This window comes from Ylistrum balloti, unplaced genomic scaffold, assembly GCF_031769215.1.
Source record: "Ylistrum balloti isolate Yb309-2 unplaced genomic scaffold, AGI_CSIRO_Ybal_v1 Utg369850, whole genome shotgun sequence".
Lineage (NCBI taxonomy): Eukaryota > Metazoa > Mollusca > Bivalvia > Pectinida > Pectinidae > Ylistrum > Ylistrum balloti.
This window is the reverse complement of record NW_026782003.1, coordinates 4,156,032-4,177,321: the sequence shown is the minus strand read 5'-3', so window position 1 is coordinate 4,177,321 and position 21,290 is coordinate 4,156,032. Positions and strand designations below refer to the sequence as shown.

Sequence of the window (21,290 nt, the reverse complement as noted above, 5' to 3'; positions counted from 1 at the left end):
AGGTGTGTTCAGGTGTTACCTTCCTTACTAAAGTCATACAGGTGTGTTCAGGTGTTACCTTCCTTACTGAAGTCATAAAGGTGTGTTCAGGTGTTACCTTCCTTACTGAAGTCATACAGGTGTGTTCAGGTGTTACCTTCCTTACTGAAGTCATACAGGTGTGTTCAGGTGTTACCTTCCTTACTAAAGTCATACAGGTGTGTTCAGATGTTACCTTCCTTACTAAAGTCATAAAGGTGTGTTCAGATGTTACCTTCCTTACTAAAGTCATACAGGTGTGTTCAGGTGTTACCTTCCTTACTAAAGTCATACAGGTGTGTTCAGTTGTTACCTTCCTTACTAAAATCATACAGGTGTGTTCAGGTGTTACCTTCCTTACTAAAGTCATAAAGGTGTGTTCAGTTGTTACCTTCCTTACTAAAGTCATACAGGTATACCTTCTTTGCTATTTTCTGTACAAAAATTATTATAAAGTTTAACTAATTACCATCATGCCTGGTATTTCCTCTGTTATGAAATATCAACACACTAACCCTGGTTTCATAGTCTTTGTTACAGGTTTGTTTGTTTGTTTGTTCTTGAAGATAGGAGTATCAAATGGAATATTAATATATATATCTTAAACTGTTGCAAATTCTTTGCTTTACAATTAGTTTTAAATCATTGCTATTAATCTGATCTGATAATACAAAATGAAAGTTTGGGAAAAGAAAACTCTGTCTCCAATAAAAGTTAGTGAATATAAGTGAAGAACTGATGAAACTAGCCTTATAAATCCTACTGAAGGATGTGTACTTCTCTGATCTTTGACTGGAAGTAGGACATGATTCAATTCTGTTCTGAGATTATCAGAGGTACAATCTTATTGAGGTTAACCTGTTGAAGGACTACCAGAGGTGAAATCTTAACCAGGTTAACCTGTTGTTGGACTACCAGGGGTAAAATCTTAACCAGGTTTATCTGTTGTAGGACTATCAGAGGTATAATCTTAACCAGGTTTATCTGTTGTAGGACTATCAGAGGTATAATCCTAACCAGGTTTATCTGTTGTAGACCTATCAGAGGTATAATCTTAACCAGGTTTATCTGTTGTAGACCTATCAGAGGTACAATCCTAACCAGGTTTATCTGTTATAGAACTATCAGAGGTACAATTCTAACCAGGTTTATCTGTTATAGAACTATCAGAGGTACAATTCTAACCAGGTTTATCTGTTGTAGGACTATCAGAGGTACAATTCTAACCAGATTTATCTGTTGTAGGACTATCAGAGGTACAATTCTAACCAGGTTTATCTGTTGTAGAACTATCAGAGGTACAATCCTAACCAGGTTTATCTGTTGTAGGACTATCAGAGGTACAATCCTAACCAGGTTTATCAGTTGTGGGACTATCAGAGGTACAATTCTAACCAGGTTTATCTGTTATAGAACTATCAGAGGTACAATTCTAACCAGGTTTATCTGTTGTAGGACTATCAGAGGTACAATTCTAACCAGGTTTATCTGTTGTAGGACTATCAGAGGTACAATTCTAACCAGGTTTATCTGTTGTAGAACTATCAGAGGTACAATTCTAACCAGGTTTATCTGTTGTAGGACTATCAGAGGTACAATCCTAACCAGGTTTATCAGTTGTGGGACTATCAGAGGTACAATTCTAACCAGGTTTATCTGTTGTAGGACTATCAGAGGTATAATCCAAACCAGGATTCCCAGCTCAAACAACTGGCAGAAAACCATGGTCGGCAGATGGAATACCTCCAGATCAAAAACCGAGACCTGGAAAAACAACGGGAAGGTGGGTACATGATGATAGAGGGTAGACTTAGTTACTGGTGATTCAAGGGACAGAGAATACATGTAAGGGTACATTTGGTGGGTATACCAGTTGTTTGATGTAAGATAGGTGTATTCAGGATAGGGAGGTGTAGGATAGGTTTTATCATGGTAGGGAGGTGTAAGATAGGTGTAATTAGGGTAGGGAGGTGTAAGATAGGTGTAATCAGGGTAGGGAGGTGTAAGATAGGTGTAATCAGGGTAGGGAGGTGTAAGATAGGTGTATTCAGGGTGGGGAGGTGTAAGATAGGTGTAATCAGGGTAGGGAGGTGTAAGATAGGTGTATTCAGGGTAGGGAGGTGTAAGATAGGTGTAATCAGGGTAGGGAGGTGTAAGATAGGTGTAATCAGGGTAGAGAGGTGTAAGATAGGTGTAGTTAGGGTAGGGAGGTGTAAGGAAGGTGTAATCAGGGTAGAGAGGTGTAAGATAGGTGTAGTTAGGGTAGGGAGGTGTAAGATAGGTGTAATCAGGGTAGGGAGGTGTAAGATAGGTGTAATTAGGGTAGGGAGGTGTAAGATAGGTGTAGTCAGGGTAGGGAGGTATAAGATAGGTGTAATTAGGGTAGGGAGGTGTAAGATAGGTGTAATCAGGGTAGGGAGGTGTAAGATAGGTGTAATCAGGGTAGGGAGGTGTAAGATAGGTGTAATCAGGGTAGGGAGGTGTAAGATAGGTGTAGTCAGGGTAGGGAGGTGTAAGATAGGTGTAATCAGGGTAGGGAGGTGTAAGATAGGTGTAATCAGGGTAGGGAGGTGTAAGATAGGTGTAATCAGGGTAGAGAGGTGTAAGATAGGAGTAGTCAGGGTAGGGAGGTGTAAGATAGGTGTAATCAGGGTAGGGAGGTGTAAGATAGGTGTAATCAGAGAAGGGAGTCATAAGATAGGTGTAATCAGGGTAGGAAGGTGTAAGATAGGCGTAATCAGGGCAGGGAGGTGTAAAATAGGTGTTGTTAGGATAGGGAATATATTCCAAAACATGACTGGAGAAAAATGATCAGTCAAAGATATGTTAGCTTCAAGAAAGTGCTACTTGTATTCATTTTTTATAGTGATACAAGAATGCAAAATAATAAGATTGACTTTTTGTGACAGATATTAGACGACGTCTTGAGGAGCTGGCTAACAAGGGAAGCAAACCACAACCCACAGATAATACAACACAACTTCTGTCAGAACTCCGTGCCCAAGAGGAACGTAACAAGCTGGCACTGGACGATCTCAGAAGGCAACTTTATGACATCCATGGTCAACGAGTCAACTTCATGTTAGTAATATTTATCTCTAAATCCAGCTTATTCCATTTAAATATTCCTACATAGGTATAATGTTTGTAGTACAATAACTTTTAACAACAAAAGTATATAATATTTTGTAATCTTTCTGTTGTGCTCTGATTTTGTATCTGTAGATTTACTAGTTTTTACTTATATATCATGGATTGAATTATAAGAAATAGTATTTGTAGATGTTTCTTATAACTAGATAAAAACCTTTGTTGTATACCTGTGTGTAGCAAGGCAACTAATCTCATTGAAAATATGGAGGCATCTATGAATATACTGGAAGCATTGGAGAACAAGCTCCTAGATGATCCAGACTCTGAGAAAGCAGTGGATATGATTGTGACTGGTCGAGGGAAAGAAAGTTTACAGACTGGACTGGCAGGCAACGGAAAAGAGCTTAGGAGGGTCACCCCAGTATCACAGACAACACATTCAAAACTATCTCGTAATTCTTGTTCTGCAGAAGTCCGTAGAATCACAACAGACTCTAGAGACACTACAGAAAGACTTTTGGCTCAATCTGCAGACATTTTGTCCCCATTACATGAAATTTCAAGTAAAATGGAATTCCGCACTCCGAGTACTGTAATACAAGATGGCATTCAAAATTTTAAGGATCATAAAACCTCTGATGGAATTGATGATTTGAATGATTCTGAACAAAAGTCGGAAGAGCAGAGCCTTGTAGATAGATACAAAAACCTCCGTAGACACATGGAGAGTATGAAGGACAGAATGGCTTCTGGAGGGCGACAGCAGGGATATAAACCTCTACTCCTACAGTCAGGTGACCAATATAGTTGCTATTTACCCTCCCATCAAACTTACCCTGGTCAGTTTTGCCCGTACTCTAGTCATCCTTACCCTAGTCATCATGTCTCGGATCAGCCAAGCTTCCAACCACTACAGGCATGGCCGCTCAGGTTTGACCAAGAGTTTTTGTTTAATCAGTTCATTTGCATGCGTCACTTTAACATTTTTTGTTTTTGTGTTTTATTTTATCTGTAGAATGTTTAGTTTTGTTACGTAAACTTTTATTAATTATATATCTATCTAGAATGTAGTTAATATCATATTACAAGAGATTTAGTATATCATTCTTGTATTTATTAATTAATCTTTTTTTCAGGTGTAATGTTGTGATATTTCATGATGGATCTGCTTAGCAGTTGATCCAATAATATATTATTTCAGAGTAGCATTCGTTCCCCGATATGCTAAATGAACAAATGCTTCACAATCATCAGTACCCCTATAGTGCTTTAGTCTAACAGTACTTCAGATTAAACAAATATTAAATTTTAAAATGAAAAAAAAATTGCTGTAAATATTACTTATTTTTCGATAAAATTAACTTTCAAAAATAGAGATGATACATGATCATAACACATTATGAAACTTCGGGTGCACTAAGGCATGGAATCACTGCCTTCAGTTTGGTGATCCAGTTGTTTGGTATTGATAAACATGAATTGAGATATTGTCTTGTCAGAAACTGTAAAATAAATTAAGTACGCATGGATCTGTTAAAATCAATATTGCTAATAGAATATATATTGGTATATCAGTCATTATGTGTCTCTACATGTTTAAAATTGGAATCAATATTTTTTAGTCTTAAGCTTTCAGGTAGTTGTATATGCCTTCTTTAGTGAATCATGACTTAACTAACATTTGACTGACATTACATCTTGTTAATTTGTATATGACGTGCATATAGAGAAATGTTAGAAAGACATGTTTCTGTGTGTTATCAACATAGTTTGTTACTGATATGCTGTAATGTTACACTGGACAGCTGTAGTCAGGTTGTTACTGTTGCACTATAATGATCAGTGATGGACTGCTGACTGGCCAGGGGTCTGTATGCAGAGGTGTTGGTACAGACAGGTTTTTACTGTTATCATCAACAGAAGGGAGGTTCTGTATTTAATGTAACGTGTACATACTAGACAGGTGTCTGTATATAACAGAATGTGTACATACTAGACAGGTGTCTGTTTATAACAGAATGTGTACATACTAGACAGGTGTCTGTATATAACATAATGTGTACATACTAGACAGGTGTCTGTATATAACGTCATGTGTACATACTAGACAGGTATCTGTATATAACGTCATGTGTACATACTAGACAGGTGTCTGTGTGTACATACTAGACAGGTGTCTGTATATAACGGAATGTGTACATACTAGACAGGTGTCTGTATATAACGGAATGTGTACATACTAGACAGGTGTCTGTATATAATGGAGGCTGACTTAACCAAGTTTTTATGAGCCTGTTTCTGTGTTTTAGAGAGGTAGAGAAGGCCACACAGCCCCAGCCCCCAGCATTGCCAGCCACTGACCGGAAGTCTTACGTTTATCCTGTATACTATGGCAACTCACTGGTGGCCGAGATCAGGTGGGTACATCACACTGCACGCTAATAAAACTTACTTACAAAATCTACAAAAGATATCCCTGCTTAGTCTGTGGTCAGTGGGAGGCTGGATTCACCATTTATATCACACCATTGATAATGCAATGCTTTATAAGTCATAGGATAAAATGAAGAATTTACACAACAAAATTTGTTGTAAATGGTATTTTTTTTCAATCTTGATGGGTTTTTTTTTCAGAAGTTAAAAGAAAACTAGCTCTAGAAAGTTTTTTGTAACTTTAGAAAAGTAACTAAGGAGAGCACTTTAACCAGCTGCTACATACAAAGCCCCACTCACCCACCCCCCCCCCCCAACCCCACCCCCAACCCCACCCCCCACCCTCACCCCCACTCCACCCCCACCCCACCCCCACCCCCAACTATGACCACCATATTTGTTCTTGGGGTAATGAACCCAACAACAAATAAAGAAAATTAAGTACAGCTAATAAATCCTGTTTGTATAATGTTGCAGTGCAATGAGGCAGGCATATCTCCAAAATGGTGGTAATGATCCTGATGTGCTGGCACAGATGGCACAGATGCAGGCTGAGGCTCAAAGTATAGAGGATGGCATGAAACAGGCTCCAGATAAAAAAGGTAATTTAACATGTACTGTCAAACATTGATTGCTATAGACACTGTTAACAAAGACGACATGGAACAAACAGTAACTATCAACCCTGTATATGTGGAGCAGAAGATATTGGTATCCATAGACAAACAAGGAAGATGGTATGAAGCAGATTACAGACACAAAAGAGAGTCTAGATAGTGGTTTTGTAGTATATAATTGTTCAATACAGGTGAACTTTATGTAAGAAGGTTTTGATTTTATTAAGACAGTATTTAAATATGTTTGATTTTTTGCTAAGTAAAATTTCTTAAATAAAAATAAAAGCTGTCTTAGAAAAAGAAAGCATTATTAAAACCAGTTCCTTAAAGTATCAAACTTCATATTTTTATTAGGTGCGACAGTTCAATAAATATGTCAACTGAATGCTAACACATTTGCCTAGACAAGTTGGTGAATTACTGGTAAGTAATGGTCAGTTATATGTATGTTACAGACAAGAAGGACCATCTTGGCCAGCTACAGATGCTGGAGATAGAGAACGAAAGACTACACAAAGAGCTGATGCTTCTACAGGAACAGAACTTTCATAACCGGAAGAAGTCTGACCGAGAAGGTAGGCAATACCCTAAAGACACTAACCCTAGGGTCAGCTTTAATCCCATATTACAGGCTCCATCCCAGAGGGATCCCCATGACAGACTCGATAGATTTGAGGCACAGTATGGCCATCTTGTGCAGCAATTGTCTGAGAAAAGTCATAATGGAGAGAGGTCCCGGAAGTCTTCTGTACATAGTTTGTCGCTAAGTGAAAGCAAGAAAAGTACCACAGACCATCAGTCATCTGTGGCACACCAGCTAAGTCACATCGATGGTTCTTATCCAAATAGTCTTTACCATGGTCAGAGGCCTATTCAAGGTCATGGAGCTAACCAAGGTCAAAGTAGTAGCGAACCTCACAAGAATGTGACTATATCACAATATCAGAGAGAACTTAATCGTTTGGATCTAGAGTTGGCAGATCTGGAGATAAAACAGCTGAAAAGTAAAGAACTGAAATCAGACAAGTCTAACAAGCCCACTGTTCCTCGCCTTGACCTGAGGGAAATCACTGATGAAAGAGAGGAACCACGTGGGTCTTTTGCTGAATATTTGAAATTAGAAAAAAAGAAAGAAGATGAATACAGAGCTATGCCGTTTTTCGATTCTGATGATGAAAAGGATAAGAGTGATGAGAAACCACATGGACACAAGCATGACTATTTACGATCTCATTCCCATTTTTCTAACCTTGCAGATAACTACTACCAGCCCAACTGGGGTAGAGGTGGTCATTCTCACCACCAAAATCACTTTCAGGAAGGTGGTAAAAGTAATACTGATATTCTTCCAAGGAATCCGTATGATAACAATCGTAAACCAACATCTCCGCAAAGTGATATCATACATATGTACAGACAACTAGGTAGACCGATAATATTTAGGAATAGCTATGCGGACAAAGGAGTTGTTTTGGGACAGCCTTCTAGGGTATGACCTTTGGGTGTGGACAGATGGACCTGAGTGTGGCCTGGGACTATGGACTAGTATGTGACCTTGAAAAATGGACCAGATTATGACCTTGGATTTAAGACAGGTGAATCAGGGTGTTGTTGAGAACCTGTTTTTGTGGAATGGAGGACCAGATTGTCGCCTTGGATCACCACCAGATATACCAGATTTAACCTTGGATGGTGACAGATGGATCAGGGTGTGACCTCGGATTAAAGACATGTGGCTAGATGTGCCCAAGGATGATGGACAGGTGGACCAAGGTGTGACCTAGTATGATGGACAAGTGGACCAGACTATGACCTTGCATGGTTGACAGGTTGATTCGGTGCACTAGGCAGACATTCTGGAATAGTTTGGTTTATGATGTCAAGATAAGGAGGTTATGTAAATAAACCATTAAAGAGTAGACGTCTGAAACATTTATGTATGACTTGTACATACTCAGCGCGTGATTTAGAACTGTTCTATGATTCTTATCGTATGTGGTGAACTGTGTAGGTTGGTCAGATACTGTATAACATATACCAGTGAAATATCAGGAATTCTTAAAAGTGTCCTTTATCACAACAGTATATATATATATATATATATCTAATGGATTACATTGAATTACTATATTTACTTGACTACGCATTTCATCTGGTGCTTGAATATGCTGTTATATATTTCACAAGATGTAGCACACATTTATATTTAAGAAAAATGACATTTAAGTGATATGCCTGTATAGACTGTCTATATCATAACTTGACCATTGGTTTTTAAAGTAGGTAACTGCGACCTACTTTCCAAGTCACATCTTGGGTCAGAAGTACTTACAATTCTGATCACTGTTAATAGAGGATATCGCTGGTTACCATGGTAACAGGTCAGGGGTCATGGCAAATGTAGGATGGCGAGATATTATAACATATACCATTGAAAAGACTTATCTCAGTTTTCTGTCTTCTCAAGGTACATTAAATACTTGTTTTATGATTACAATACATGCCTGGTAATTATGACAAATTTCACATAAACTTGCCTTGTGATGTGAGTTGTTCAGTTTCATAAAAAGCTTAAAAAAAACCTTAGGGGACTTTCTCCAGTATATTTTACTCTAAGACTCTGCATAAATCTATTTCAAGTCTTCTTAAGAAACACATCCAACCAGAGGAAGAGAGAACAATACTTCAGATGTTTGAAAAAGGAATATTAATTTTCTTCTTTACTGAATTGCTGTCTCCATGCTAAAGGTTTAGCTGGGATCTTACAGGTCATTATCGCTGAACACAACATTAAGTCCAGATTTTAGCAAATGTTTGTTATGTTTACGTTTCTTGACCATCCACTGCCATACGTACAGATATTACCATATAAGGTCATACTCTATCATCAGCTGTGAGACAATATATGTACATTACCCCTGTACTTATAATAACGTCTTTCATTTATGTTATTATCTAAGGATTAAATACAGACTTTTTGTTAATTTACAATATTTGTGAGTTATATTAACTTACCTTGTATATTCAATGCTCTTAGTGGCCAGACAGATTAGGACTCGAGGAGGAAAATGGAGTACCTGATATGGCAGGCTTAAAATGTAAATAATGTACATTGCCTCAAAAGGTACCTTTCTTTATCTATGATTGGGTCCTTAATGGGTATATTTCAGCAGGAACATTGGGTACAAAAATATTTTATATTATAGGTAATACAGAAGTGTAATTGAGTATATATTTTAATTACCAGAGTGATATTAAGTTAAAGCTACATCGGTTGATGTTCTTTCATTCTGTTGAATACCTTGAATATTTTGGTTTGAATAAATTTTTACTAGGATTTTAATTTCTTGCCAGTACACTGGAATTATGTACTACAATATCTTATGTTTATCCTGATGTATAGTACGTTGTATATTCTTTATAGTTTAAATAAAGATATTGTTTTATCTCAAAATATGACTTACTTATAATTAGGGCCCCATGTCGGTAATGCTGTTTCCCATAGCTATCAGATTGGTTAGTCTGTGTACTGAATGAACTATTAATGCAACCTGCAAGTATACTTGAATGAGTATGTTCTGCCTGTCCATACTTTCAGCACAATGTCTCAAGTTCTTTAGGGCCACTCAAATTTTACCCGATGCTTTTTTGAAGGAAGGTCACTATAACTGTAAATAGAAAATTGTTTTTTCTACATAATATCCTCAGTTCTGTTTGAATAATCATACTCAGACTCCCTCCATTGATTCCTACTGCTAGCTCTCCAATGATTTTCAATGTTCAGAGGTCAAAGGTCAAGGTCATCATTTCTAGAAATAGAAATCGGATTCAACAGCACAAAAATGTTTTTCTAGATGTTACTAATAAATAATTCTTTATGATGTAATGAAACATACTTGACTGTAACCAAATGAAAAGTCACCTGATCACAGGTCAAGGTCATCATTGAAAGGTCAAGGTCAAATTTGAATTATTTTACTGACAAATATTTTCTTATGGACCTATCAAGCAATGATGGCCAGAATCTAATGAGAAGTTGCCAGATTACAGGTCAAGGTCACTCTTAAAAAGCCCAAGTCAAATATGCCACAGCTATCCCAACTTGAGAGAGGATGTGCTCTTGAAATGCTAATTGAAGGTAACACTCAACAGCAGGTCGCTACTCACTTCGGAGTTCACTAATCCACTGTAAGCCAGCTAGATTTATGGCTCAACACCACAGAAAGAGCTGATGACAGGTCAAAATCTGAATGTCCAAATGTAAAGACTGGTTTATAAGCCTTTCCTTCTCGCATAACAGGAGTTTAATGGCAGCCGAAACAGCACAAAATACCATTGACAATGGAAACCATCAAATCCACCAAAAGAAGATTGGGAGAAATAGACTGAGTGGCAAGTTTACTACCAATTTGCCACCGCATTGGTTTGCCACTGACACCACAACAGTAGGCACCTCATCATATGTGATGGTTGACATGTCCACAGATGTTTTCCTATAATATATTGATAGTCCATGCTCTTCACGGATGAATCTTGATTCATGTTGTTTTGATAACATGGCCGTCAATGTGTGTACAGTTGTCAGGGAGAGCACCTTGTGGAAGCTTGTGTTTTGGAACAGGACAGATTTTGGGATGGATCACTTATGGTGTGAGGAGGAATTTCTTTAGTGATCATCAATGGAAATTTTATGGCTGTACACTATCAAGATGAGATCCTGGGGCCACATGTTGTGCCTTTCATTAGAAGGCATTATTTGACCTTTCAGCATAATGCTAGGCCAGAAGTTGCAAGAAGCAGTAGGGATTTTCTAGCAACCCAGAACATTGTCCCTATTAAAGCATGCACATTTATTGCTCATGAATTTTATTTTTTAAATGGTAAAGGATAAAGTTGAAGTTGTGTTTCTTTTCCTCTTAGTATATATTCGGCACATAGTTAACAGTTAAACACATTGCGTGGCCGTTTCTGACAAGCCAGTATTTTAGTTGGTGATGTACAGACAATAACAATATGACACCAATACCACACATACAACACTGTATTGACATCTGTAGGCTATACACCTGATCTTGTTCTGTTGGATCAGAATGCTGGTAGGTTTAATATTAAAATAATTATCATGGAGATTCCTGTACTCAACCTGAATATTGAACTGAGAACCACTTTGTAATTAGTATTCTGATCTACCTGCTAATTAAAACCACTTTTTTGTTGTAAGTTAACCTTTAATCTACTTTCGGTGAAAGAGGCATTGACATGGCCATGTTAGATTTTTATTATGGTCAGTACTGGGACGTAGAATTGATGCCCATTATCAGAGTTGAATGTTGGTTATAATCAGGCTTTCCTGATTTGTATGGAATCCATTCATTTTCGACAGAGGCGATGTATTTAAATAACCTTTTGTCAACCATCTTTGCTTTCCCAAATTAAAATCCTGAACATTCATGTTGAACAAAAAGCTAACAACAGAACACATGTCATTTGAAAATTCCTGAAGAATGGTTTAGATTTAGCTAAAGTAATCATGGACATTACAGGAAAGTGATTTGTATAGCTCTCCCACAAATGAGAAAAATTTCTAAAATATAAGAATCGATATATGTATTATCTGTGCTGATTCACTTTCTTCATCATCATCATGTGACTGAATCACTTCTATTTTAGAGACACATTATTTCACCATTTTAAGTGGTTCCTGGCTATATTAACAGTTTAGGAATTATTTTGAAGTTGTCTTTTGTGTTAATTACAATTATTAATGATTGATAGTAGATATCTTTTTATCTATGTAGGACCAATGTGAAAAATATTTCATGTAAAATGTGATGTTCTTTACCTTTTCACTACCAACTGGGATAATTTTTTCATTTTAAACCTGCTGTAAACATTTCCCAGCAGGGTTAGTCATGAGATGTGACATTTTTTGAATTTTCATTACTGACTGGGATAATTTTACATGCCAAAATAAAACTCTAAAACAATGCTACCAGCACTATAATTTGCCTGATTCTGTAGCTGGACATAGATTTGCCAAATTAATCTTCCTTTATGATCATCATGTTCTCATTGAAGATGTTATAAAAAAGTGTTATTTGTTTCAATATTTCCTCAAACCATCTTGATGTGTTATCTGAACATATAATAAAACATGGCTGGTAAAGGATTTCTTTATCACAGCAAGGTTATGGTGCTTAATTCTCATGAAAGAGACTGTTTTATACCATACTATGTAAACATTCCGTAATATAAAGGTTTTACTTTAATGGTAACACAAATTATTTATCAATAAATTTTTTTTTTTTAAGAACAAAAATGAAAGTTTTTCTGATTGTATTTAATAGTTCGATAATTTCATTCCACTGGTTGTGAATTTTCTTGTATTTTGTGGATGAAATGAGATGAATAAAGGAGACCAGGTATATGAAATCATATTCAATCTAAAAAATTTGCAATGAAATGATAATATCTATGTGAAATGTGATCTAGAAAAATGTCCCAGTGGGATAAAGATATTTGTTGATAGAAATGGTATTTATAGTCAGGCATAATCAAAGTAAATAGCAGATCAGTCTCGATTTAATTATAAATAGGAGGTTTTGAAGTGTGAAAAGAAATGTAATCAGATTCATAAATCACACGACTCAACAGCTTTTAAAAGGTGTATTTTATCAAGGAAATAATCATCAACTGCTTTCAATCAATCCTATCTCAATGGTCAATTGAATACCAGTATTGATGTTATATATCTGTAATAACTTATCTACAATATGAGTCTTTCACTACTTACCAGTTCAAAGTAAATTACAGTAACAGTGGTGTCATGTCACCCACTATACACAGGAGGCAAAACACCTTCTCAATAATGGCTACTCTCAGATATCTGTCTTCTCTATGGAAGGTTTTCTAGACCTGAACACCCTTCTATTGAGGAAAAAATTCTGTTTTTTTTTTTCAGTAATGAGTATGTCCCTTGTTATGGAATTACCGTCCGTTGTAGCTGAAAAAAATTGATTACCTCCCCTTGAAGATATTGTAGTTGTTAGTAACTATGGTAACTAACATGCAGATTGTTGTTATATTGGTTTCCTTTGTCTAATTTATCAGAATTTTGTATTGGTGATATATTTTTTTTCAAAAATTTGTACAATAAATATCCTTTTTTCATGCTATTTTGTTTACACAAAGTATTTTTTCTTGATTTTCTGTAAGGATTTTAATGATACACTATAGATCTTAGCAAATACGTATATATATACTTAGGAGAGACACATTTCTTCAAATTGATTTGTGAAGCAGACAGATAATTAATGGAGTTACTATAAGGTTTTAAAATATTATTTAATTTAAGTATATTAATTTATTCAAATATAAATATATTGTCAGTATTGCAACCTATTATTTTTGACCTTGAGGTAAGGCCCCAAAAGTTTGACCTTGACTTTGACCTTGTATCCTGACAGATGAACTTGAGGCACAGCTACGACGCCTTCAGGAGGAACAGCTGAGGAAGATGTTACAGCTTCAGAATGAGATAGAGCTGCTTAAACAACAGAACCTGTTAAAACAGACAGCACGCCTCCCTCCTCCAGCACCGGTATGTATGTATGTAAACAACAGAACTTGTTAAAACAGACAGCCCACCTCCCTCCTCCAGCATCGGTATGTATGTATGTATGTAAACAACAGAACTTGTTAAAACAGACAACCCGCCTCCCTCCTCCAGCACCGGTATGTATGTATGTAAACAACAGAACTTGTTAAAACAGACAGCCCACCTCCCTCCTCCAGCATCGGTATGTATGTATGTATGTAAACAACAGAACTTGTTAAAACAGACAACCCGCCTCCCTCCTCCAGCACCGGTATGTATGTATGTAAACAACAGAACTTGTTAAAACAGACAGCCCACCTCCCTCCTCCAGCACCGGTATGTATGTATGTAAACAACAGAACTTGTTAAAAACAGACAACCCGCCTTCCTCCTCCAGCACCGGTATGTATGTATGTAAACAACAGAACTTGTTAAAAACAGACAACTGGCTTCCTCCTCAAGCACCGGTATGTATGTATGTAAACAACAGAACTTGTTAAAACAGACAACCCACCTCCCTCCTCCAGCACCGGTATGTATGTATGTATGTAAACAACAGAACTTGTTAAAACAGACAGTCCACATCCCTCCTACAACAGAACTTGTTAAAACAGAAAACCCACCTCCCTCCTCATCAATCTTGATATAAAAAATCTCAGATTTTGTTGTAAGTAGATCATAAATATGTTTAACAAACTGAACTGTGGTGGTTTATCAATGATATATAAGTCTAGATACTAGTACTGACTTCTGTACGAATATAAAATCTCTGGACGAAAATCTCTTAATTACAGATCACCCATTCTTAACTTTTGTGAGTATGTTGTATTTGGTTCATTCTTGGTTACTTTGGCTGAATTGAAATGTGTCTGATGTGATGACATTATTCCCCCAGGGGGGCTGGCACCAGCCAGGTGTGACCCCCATGTCCCCTGCCACCAAAAGGACAGTACCAGGAATGTTTATGGGGGACAGTGTACGGTATAGTTTGGCAGAACTGGAGGTATATACCCCTTAATATGGGGACAGGTTACTGACAGACTGTAAACCTCTGTGTGTTGGTTGTTGATTTGTGTCATATGTAACAGATATTGCTGCTTCGTAATCTATGCAAGTCATATCTCCTATATTATTGTGTCTTCTTATGCTGCTATTAACTGGCTTATCGTAAATGTTTCAGTGTTAAGTTTTATGAATAAATATTAATTTTGAGGCTAGTATGACAATTAATTAGTAAAACAATGGACTTTCATATTAATCATTCATATGGTTTGTTAAGTATAACATCTACTAAAACAAGGGTCAGGTCATCGAGTGCTTGCTATATGGCTGACCATAAGGTCAGAACCCAGGTATAGCTGATGAAAAAACTTAATATATTTGTCTGTTTTGACAATTTTCTAACATGTTTCAGTTAAACAGCAAAGACCATCAGCTATTCATTTAAACAACTAATTATTCTAATAAATGAAAGATTAAAAATATTACTGACCAAAAAATAACAACTTGGTTTCATATATGACAAAAATATATACTTCACTATTTAAATATTTTACATGAAATTGAAGGATTTTTCAGCTGGTAATAACAATCAGTGATTATTAATGAGTTTAAGATAGTATTTCATAGGTGTTTTTACAACCAAAACAACACGTTCCGTCGATCATTAAGAAACTGTATTATTCTTTGTGAGTTAACAATGATGTATTGTGATATTGATATTTCCGGTTGTAATATTTTGTTCTGAATTGTCTCCGTTTCCAGAACAATGCAGACATGCCATGGATGATGCAGCGCCCCTATGTGGACGTAGAACCTATGCAGCCGTACGACCAATAGTAAGTACTTTGTAGTATCTTATCCTGTTTATCATGTTTTCTCTCCAGTCTGGTTATATAACTACAGCCAATAGGAAGAAAAGTGTACAGCTGTACTCATGAAATAGACATATTTTCATATTCCAGCCTGACACAAAAATAATTTTCTAAAAAATTTTAAATGAATTGAACTCATATTTGACATATGTCTTAATGAATTTGTGTGACCTAGTTAGGGGAAAATTTCGGAGTTGGCCTGACACATGTTTATGATGTGTCCTTTGGTAATCCAATTCTGTACATGGTTAGTAAAGTAGAATATTCAATGCTTATTGTATGAAGAGGACTGGTGAGTTGTAAATGGCCATGAATTTATGTACAATGCACCATGTGATAATCACCTCTCCCAGTTTGAGGAATTGTTAAAATGTTGCTGGCAATATATATAGTACATAGTTAAAACATTGTTTTGCCATTTCAAATTGATTTTTACAACGTATTTAGCCGTCAACTATTTACAAAGGCTTCAAGGTCTTCTTGATTTGTCAAAATTTAAAAGTTTACTGTAAAATAGGTTCATTATAAAAACATTATGGTTAACACAATGTTGACTTCAGATATGAGGGATACTATGTACTTGAAATTGGAGACTGATGTAGATATTTTCATGTACAGTACTAATCTTATGTAATTATATGTGAAATGTTATAATGATGAATTCAAAGTTTTAGAAGTGAAATAGTGTTGTTTAACAAGGAGTGCTGAATGCTAACCCTGACTCCTTGTTTGTTTCTCCGTTCAGTGTGTTCTGGAGTAGGAATGATATCCCCGGTCCACTCATGGTCATCTCTGCTCCTCGCACTCTCAACTCCCAGTTTAGTTGCTATTAATAGTGGTCAGAACAAACTGGCTACCACTGGTGCCATGGAAGGTTGGTGGACAGGACAAAGTTTCTAGTGTGACAAACCCCTTAGAGATGACTATACTCACCTAAAAGTAGACACTATCTACTTCTTAGTTCTGTTTTGCAAATGTGGACCAGTTAACATTGTGCTACCATTTACATTGGAGAGTTTAGTATGCAGGGCCTAAAAATTCTATTTACAGCTGTATAAAGTTTTGAAAAGACCATTTAAAAGAGTTTTTCATAAAGATATGGGTAATGGATGTTTTCAGTTCCAGTGAAGATGTATGAAATGATATGTTGATCGAGACATTGCATTACGGCAATACTGTATAGTATCCCCATTTTCCTCCTTTATAACTTGTTAAAGGAAACCAGAGTACCTGTTAAAAAAAATTGTTGGGAAGCTGACCGCGTAACATAGATACGATTAGGAAAATGAGCCCCATTACCTATATGAAAGGTAAACTTGCTATCTATGTTACCTCATTAATTTATACACAAACCTTGAATATTAATGAGTAAAAATGCATAACAAAAACAGTCCATTACTGTGATGACTTGTGTACCATGGCTGGATTCAGAAGTGTATACGGGGTATATCACAATATACAAGTACAGCAATCATGATTTAAGAATAATTTTTTTGCTTTGAACACTTTCTACACTGTTATTTCTCTCAAGGTTACCAGAGGGATGTCAGTTTTATATCCTCTTCACAGATATTATAAACCCAAGATTATATATCTGTTCCTTTTTGTGAACTTTTTAACTTAAAATTGTTTTTTCAGTTTGTATACGGCCGTTCCCATGCTAAGGAATGGACAGCCTTGGTTGGGCTATCCATCATAGGTATTTCCATATTGTGCTAAATCCAGTGCTGTTATATCATAGGTATTTACCTATTGTGCTAAATCCAGTGCTGTTATAGGTGCTTTCTGTCATCCACCCTCTATTAGAACAAAAAAGCTAGAGTGCATTTATCTTGTGCTGACCTTGGAATCCTGAAGGCCAATTGAATGTGAAATTTGGTCTATATATAGAGATTTAAGCTGTAATTTACCCATGAACTTGTGGGTTAAAAGTCAGCTGTTATTTAAAAGTATATGAGAGTCTGTATTCGTCATATATGCATGCATTCATATTATTGATCCTATTTTGATAATCCTTTATATATCGAGTGATTAATTCTGTATGTATTTAGTACATTTAATTGAATGCATGATAATGACTATATAATGCTAGCTACCCCAAAAAGGGACTGATGCTATAAAAAGCTTATCCAGAGTGTTTTCTTTTAAAATGCTTAAGGTATCTTGCTGAAACTTGAAACATTCATGTATCACCTACAAGTTGTGCAGCGCACCAAAATTTAGTCACAGTGCCTTTCATGTCTAGGTCAAAGGTCAAATAAGTACAGAATTTTCAGCATATTCTTGTTCAGAAAATGACTTAATAAAACTACAATGATAATTGCATCACCCACAGATGGTGTACAGTGCACTGAAATTAGGTCTTTCTGACCTTGGTCTCAAGGTTAAAGTCAAGGTTAAGGTCAAATAATTACAAAATTTTCATTCATTAAGTTGTTTTCCTATTGTTGAAACTTAAATTTCATCACCAACAAGTGTTGATTATCAAATGTAAATGGAGTTGTTGTAACTTCGAATTTGAAAAGATATGTGACTTAAGATAGAATTTTACCAAATGTTTCTGCTTATTTCACAATGCTATTATGATGTATAGAAGCAAAGTTGACTGAAATCAAATGGCAAGTCATCTTACCACAGGTCAGTGTCACCAGGTCAGAGGTCAAGGTCAAATTTAAAAACTTTTACTGGTAAACATTTCGTCATACCATTATGAAACAAAATTTATCAATAGAGATACTCATGACTAAGTCAATGTCACTAGGTCAAAGGTCATTTTAAGTATTGAAGCTGGTAAATATTTCATAATAAATAATCAGTTCTCAGTTAATATGTGGAAACATATGATTTTGTTCACAAGAACATTTTTCTAGTTGTTATATTCATTTGTCTTAGGTTTCACATCAATTTGGCTTTGGTGTTAGATCTTATGAATTATATGTGGAATAGGACCTTGGTGTTGTGCCTCTGGATTTCATCTGGATTTATGAAAAATTAGTAAAGCTTGTATGTTCTTAATTGTTTACTGAAGAAACAGTTGTTGTTGTTATTGTTGTCGTTGTTGTTGTTGTTGTTGTTGTTGTTGTTGTTGTTGTTGTTGTTGTTGTTATTCTTCTTCTTTCTTCTTCTTCTTCTTCTCCTGCTCCTCCTCCTCCTCCTCCTCCTCCTCCTCCTTCTTCTTCTTCTTCTTCTTCTTCTGCAATTCATGGCTATAATAGAGACAGGATACATTGAATTATCCTTGGTTGTGTAGTTAGGGAAATCATTTAATATGTTACATGTATGTTGCCACCTGAAGACAGCATGTTGAGGTATTCTGATGTTATTTTTGTATTCCTTGGCTATTTTTACAGTCCCAATCGATATGTGCCCACTGCACATCACACCTGGGTGTCCACCCAGCACACAAAGACGTCCCGACCACCTCCCACTGCACGACCAGACCCTATAACCGACATTGATGACCCAGACTAATTATTGGTGTTGTGTTAATCTGTCTTTGTATCAAGTGTAAGGTAACAGTGTCTGGTAGCACAAGTTATATGAGGGAATACATTTGCATGTGTATCACTTATCTAACTACCATAGGCTGCAGGGGTTTTAAAATCAAATCATTCTGAACATATGACTTCAGAACTCAAAATATTTTTTGCCTGCATCAGATCAGTCAAAAATTCATCAAAATTTAATAAAAAAGTTTTCAGTTTACATGATACAATCACCTACAGCTTAAATTATTATAGAAGAATGATACATTTGAACCCCTGGTAATACCTGTAATATTTACTAACACAAGATGGTGGGCATTTGTCAACCATATGAATCGGTGTGAGTAGCTGTATATCCTACTGTAATATTTCAGTGATGGCAATCGCTTCGACACAGAACGCTTACCCACAGCTTTCCACACTTGGGTAGCAACACAAAGTAACAAAGTCTACATAGACCCTCAACTGCAGGCCCGTCCAAATTCTGACCAGAAATCTTAAGTGACCAGTGGCCAAATTCTGGCCTGTATGAGGTTAGGGTGGTCTGTATGTTAGAAAGCTTGACTGCATTGATTTGGAGGCACAACACTTAGGGAAATTCTCATTATCATATTAATGCTTGCTTCCACTTCAGCTTTGAGTAGACATCTTGCAAATCTACTTGTGTACACATTTTTCACCAAGCATCCTATTTACTGTAAAAAAGACTCCAGCACTGCTTTGAAATTAACTGCCCAATTTAACAATAGGATTCTAAACTCAAGATAGACAGTGAAGAAACCTTAGTGCATGTGTACCGAAGGATGTTTGATATGTCCAGTTAACCTGTATATCAATGTATCTGTCAGAGTTATTCCATTCTGTGTCTGATGGTTACTGTTTAGTAGACGATGATGGCCACTTCCTGTTGCTGTAGATATCACAAGCAATTTTGACTCTGCATATCTGACCCCATGTAGATTTGTAGTACAGTAATCAATTCTGTTGTCTGAGGTTGTTGTATAAATGCTATCTCCAGGGGAAATAGTTTTTTCCTACCTGTCTATAGTTATAGGACTATGTCCCAATCATTGCAAACATATCGAAGCAATATAATGACCTGACAGACCCTGTCTCATTTTCATGGCGGACAGAACTCTCGAGCCCTTTGTCATCTGTAGAGGCATGAACAAAAATTAAAGTATCTTTGGCTCCAGATTTGTAGCTCATATCTGATTGTGAAATATCAACAATTCACATCAGTATTGGTCATCTATACTGGTCATCTGTATTGGTGAAGCATGAGATATCATGATATGTTTGTTCCTGGTTTTCGCTTAACAGGTTTATTTCTGTTGCCTAAGTGATACAAATTTAGCAGCAGGATTATCTGTAAGTTTTATGTTAACTTCAGTTTTATAAACAGCTAGGTTTGTTTTAAATGAGTATAAAAATGCAGTTAGAGACCTAACAATTGAAGAAATAATTTTGATCTAAGACAAACTCTTCCATACAAATGCATATGATAGTTGTAGCATAGATCTACTATAACGTGTATCATTATTATTCTTATAGCTCTTCAATATGTAGTCTACTGATGAAAACACAAGGTAAATCACAACAGGATCTCTAAAATCTTTTGTAAACATATTCTGATCATTTGTTAATTTAAATGAAAATTCCAAACCATTGTTTCAAAATCCCATTAATCAAACATTACAAATATGACCCTGGTAAAATACTAGCCGCAATATACCACTCGGCTAGGGAGAATTTCTCTTTAGCTCGATTGGTTGAGCGTCTGACTAGTAAGCCAGGGGTCCCGGGTTCGATTCCTTATGGAGGCATTGAAATAAATAATGATCTCTGTTACATAAACTTAAAGGAATTGCTCAATAATAGTGCAAACAGTACTTCATGGTATTTTTTGGAAATTCAAAGTGGTTGAAAATAGAACCCAAAGAAAAGCAAACTGTATATAGGATCACCTGGCTCGCTGGAAATTCCTGCAGCACAGTTTGTGAACTTTCAACTTAAGAATTGATTTCAGTACTTAATGATTGGTTAAAAAATATCTTTACCTACAAAATATCACTTTAAATCTATCATGTGGAAATAAAAACACATCAAAATTAAATAATTCAGAGAAACTTACCACACAGAAATATTAAAATTTGAAACCAACAATGCCAAG

The 21,290-nt window shown here is 36.1% G+C and overlaps 1 protein-coding gene across 1 annotated transcript in view; it reads left to right on the top strand.

Annotated features, from left to right (window-relative positions):
• LOC132545629 (uncharacterized) overlaps positions 1–21,290 on the top strand; it is a 56,231-nt gene that overhangs the window by 13,126 nt on the left and 21,815 nt on the right. Inside the window, exons 8-14 of the mRNA XM_060209327.1 lie at positions 1,684–1,801; positions 2,928–3,099; positions 5,421–5,528; positions 6,022–6,146; positions 6,617–6,736; positions 13,628–13,761; positions 15,523–15,596. Coding sequence (XP_060065310.1) covers positions 1,684–1,801; positions 2,928–3,099; positions 5,421–5,528; positions 6,022–6,146; positions 6,617–6,736; positions 13,628–13,761; positions 15,523–15,596 — 851 coding nt within the window. The remainder of the gene's footprint in view (positions 1–1,683; positions 1,802–2,927; positions 3,100–5,420; positions 5,529–6,021; positions 6,147–6,616; positions 6,737–13,627; positions 13,762–15,522; positions 15,597–21,290) is intronic.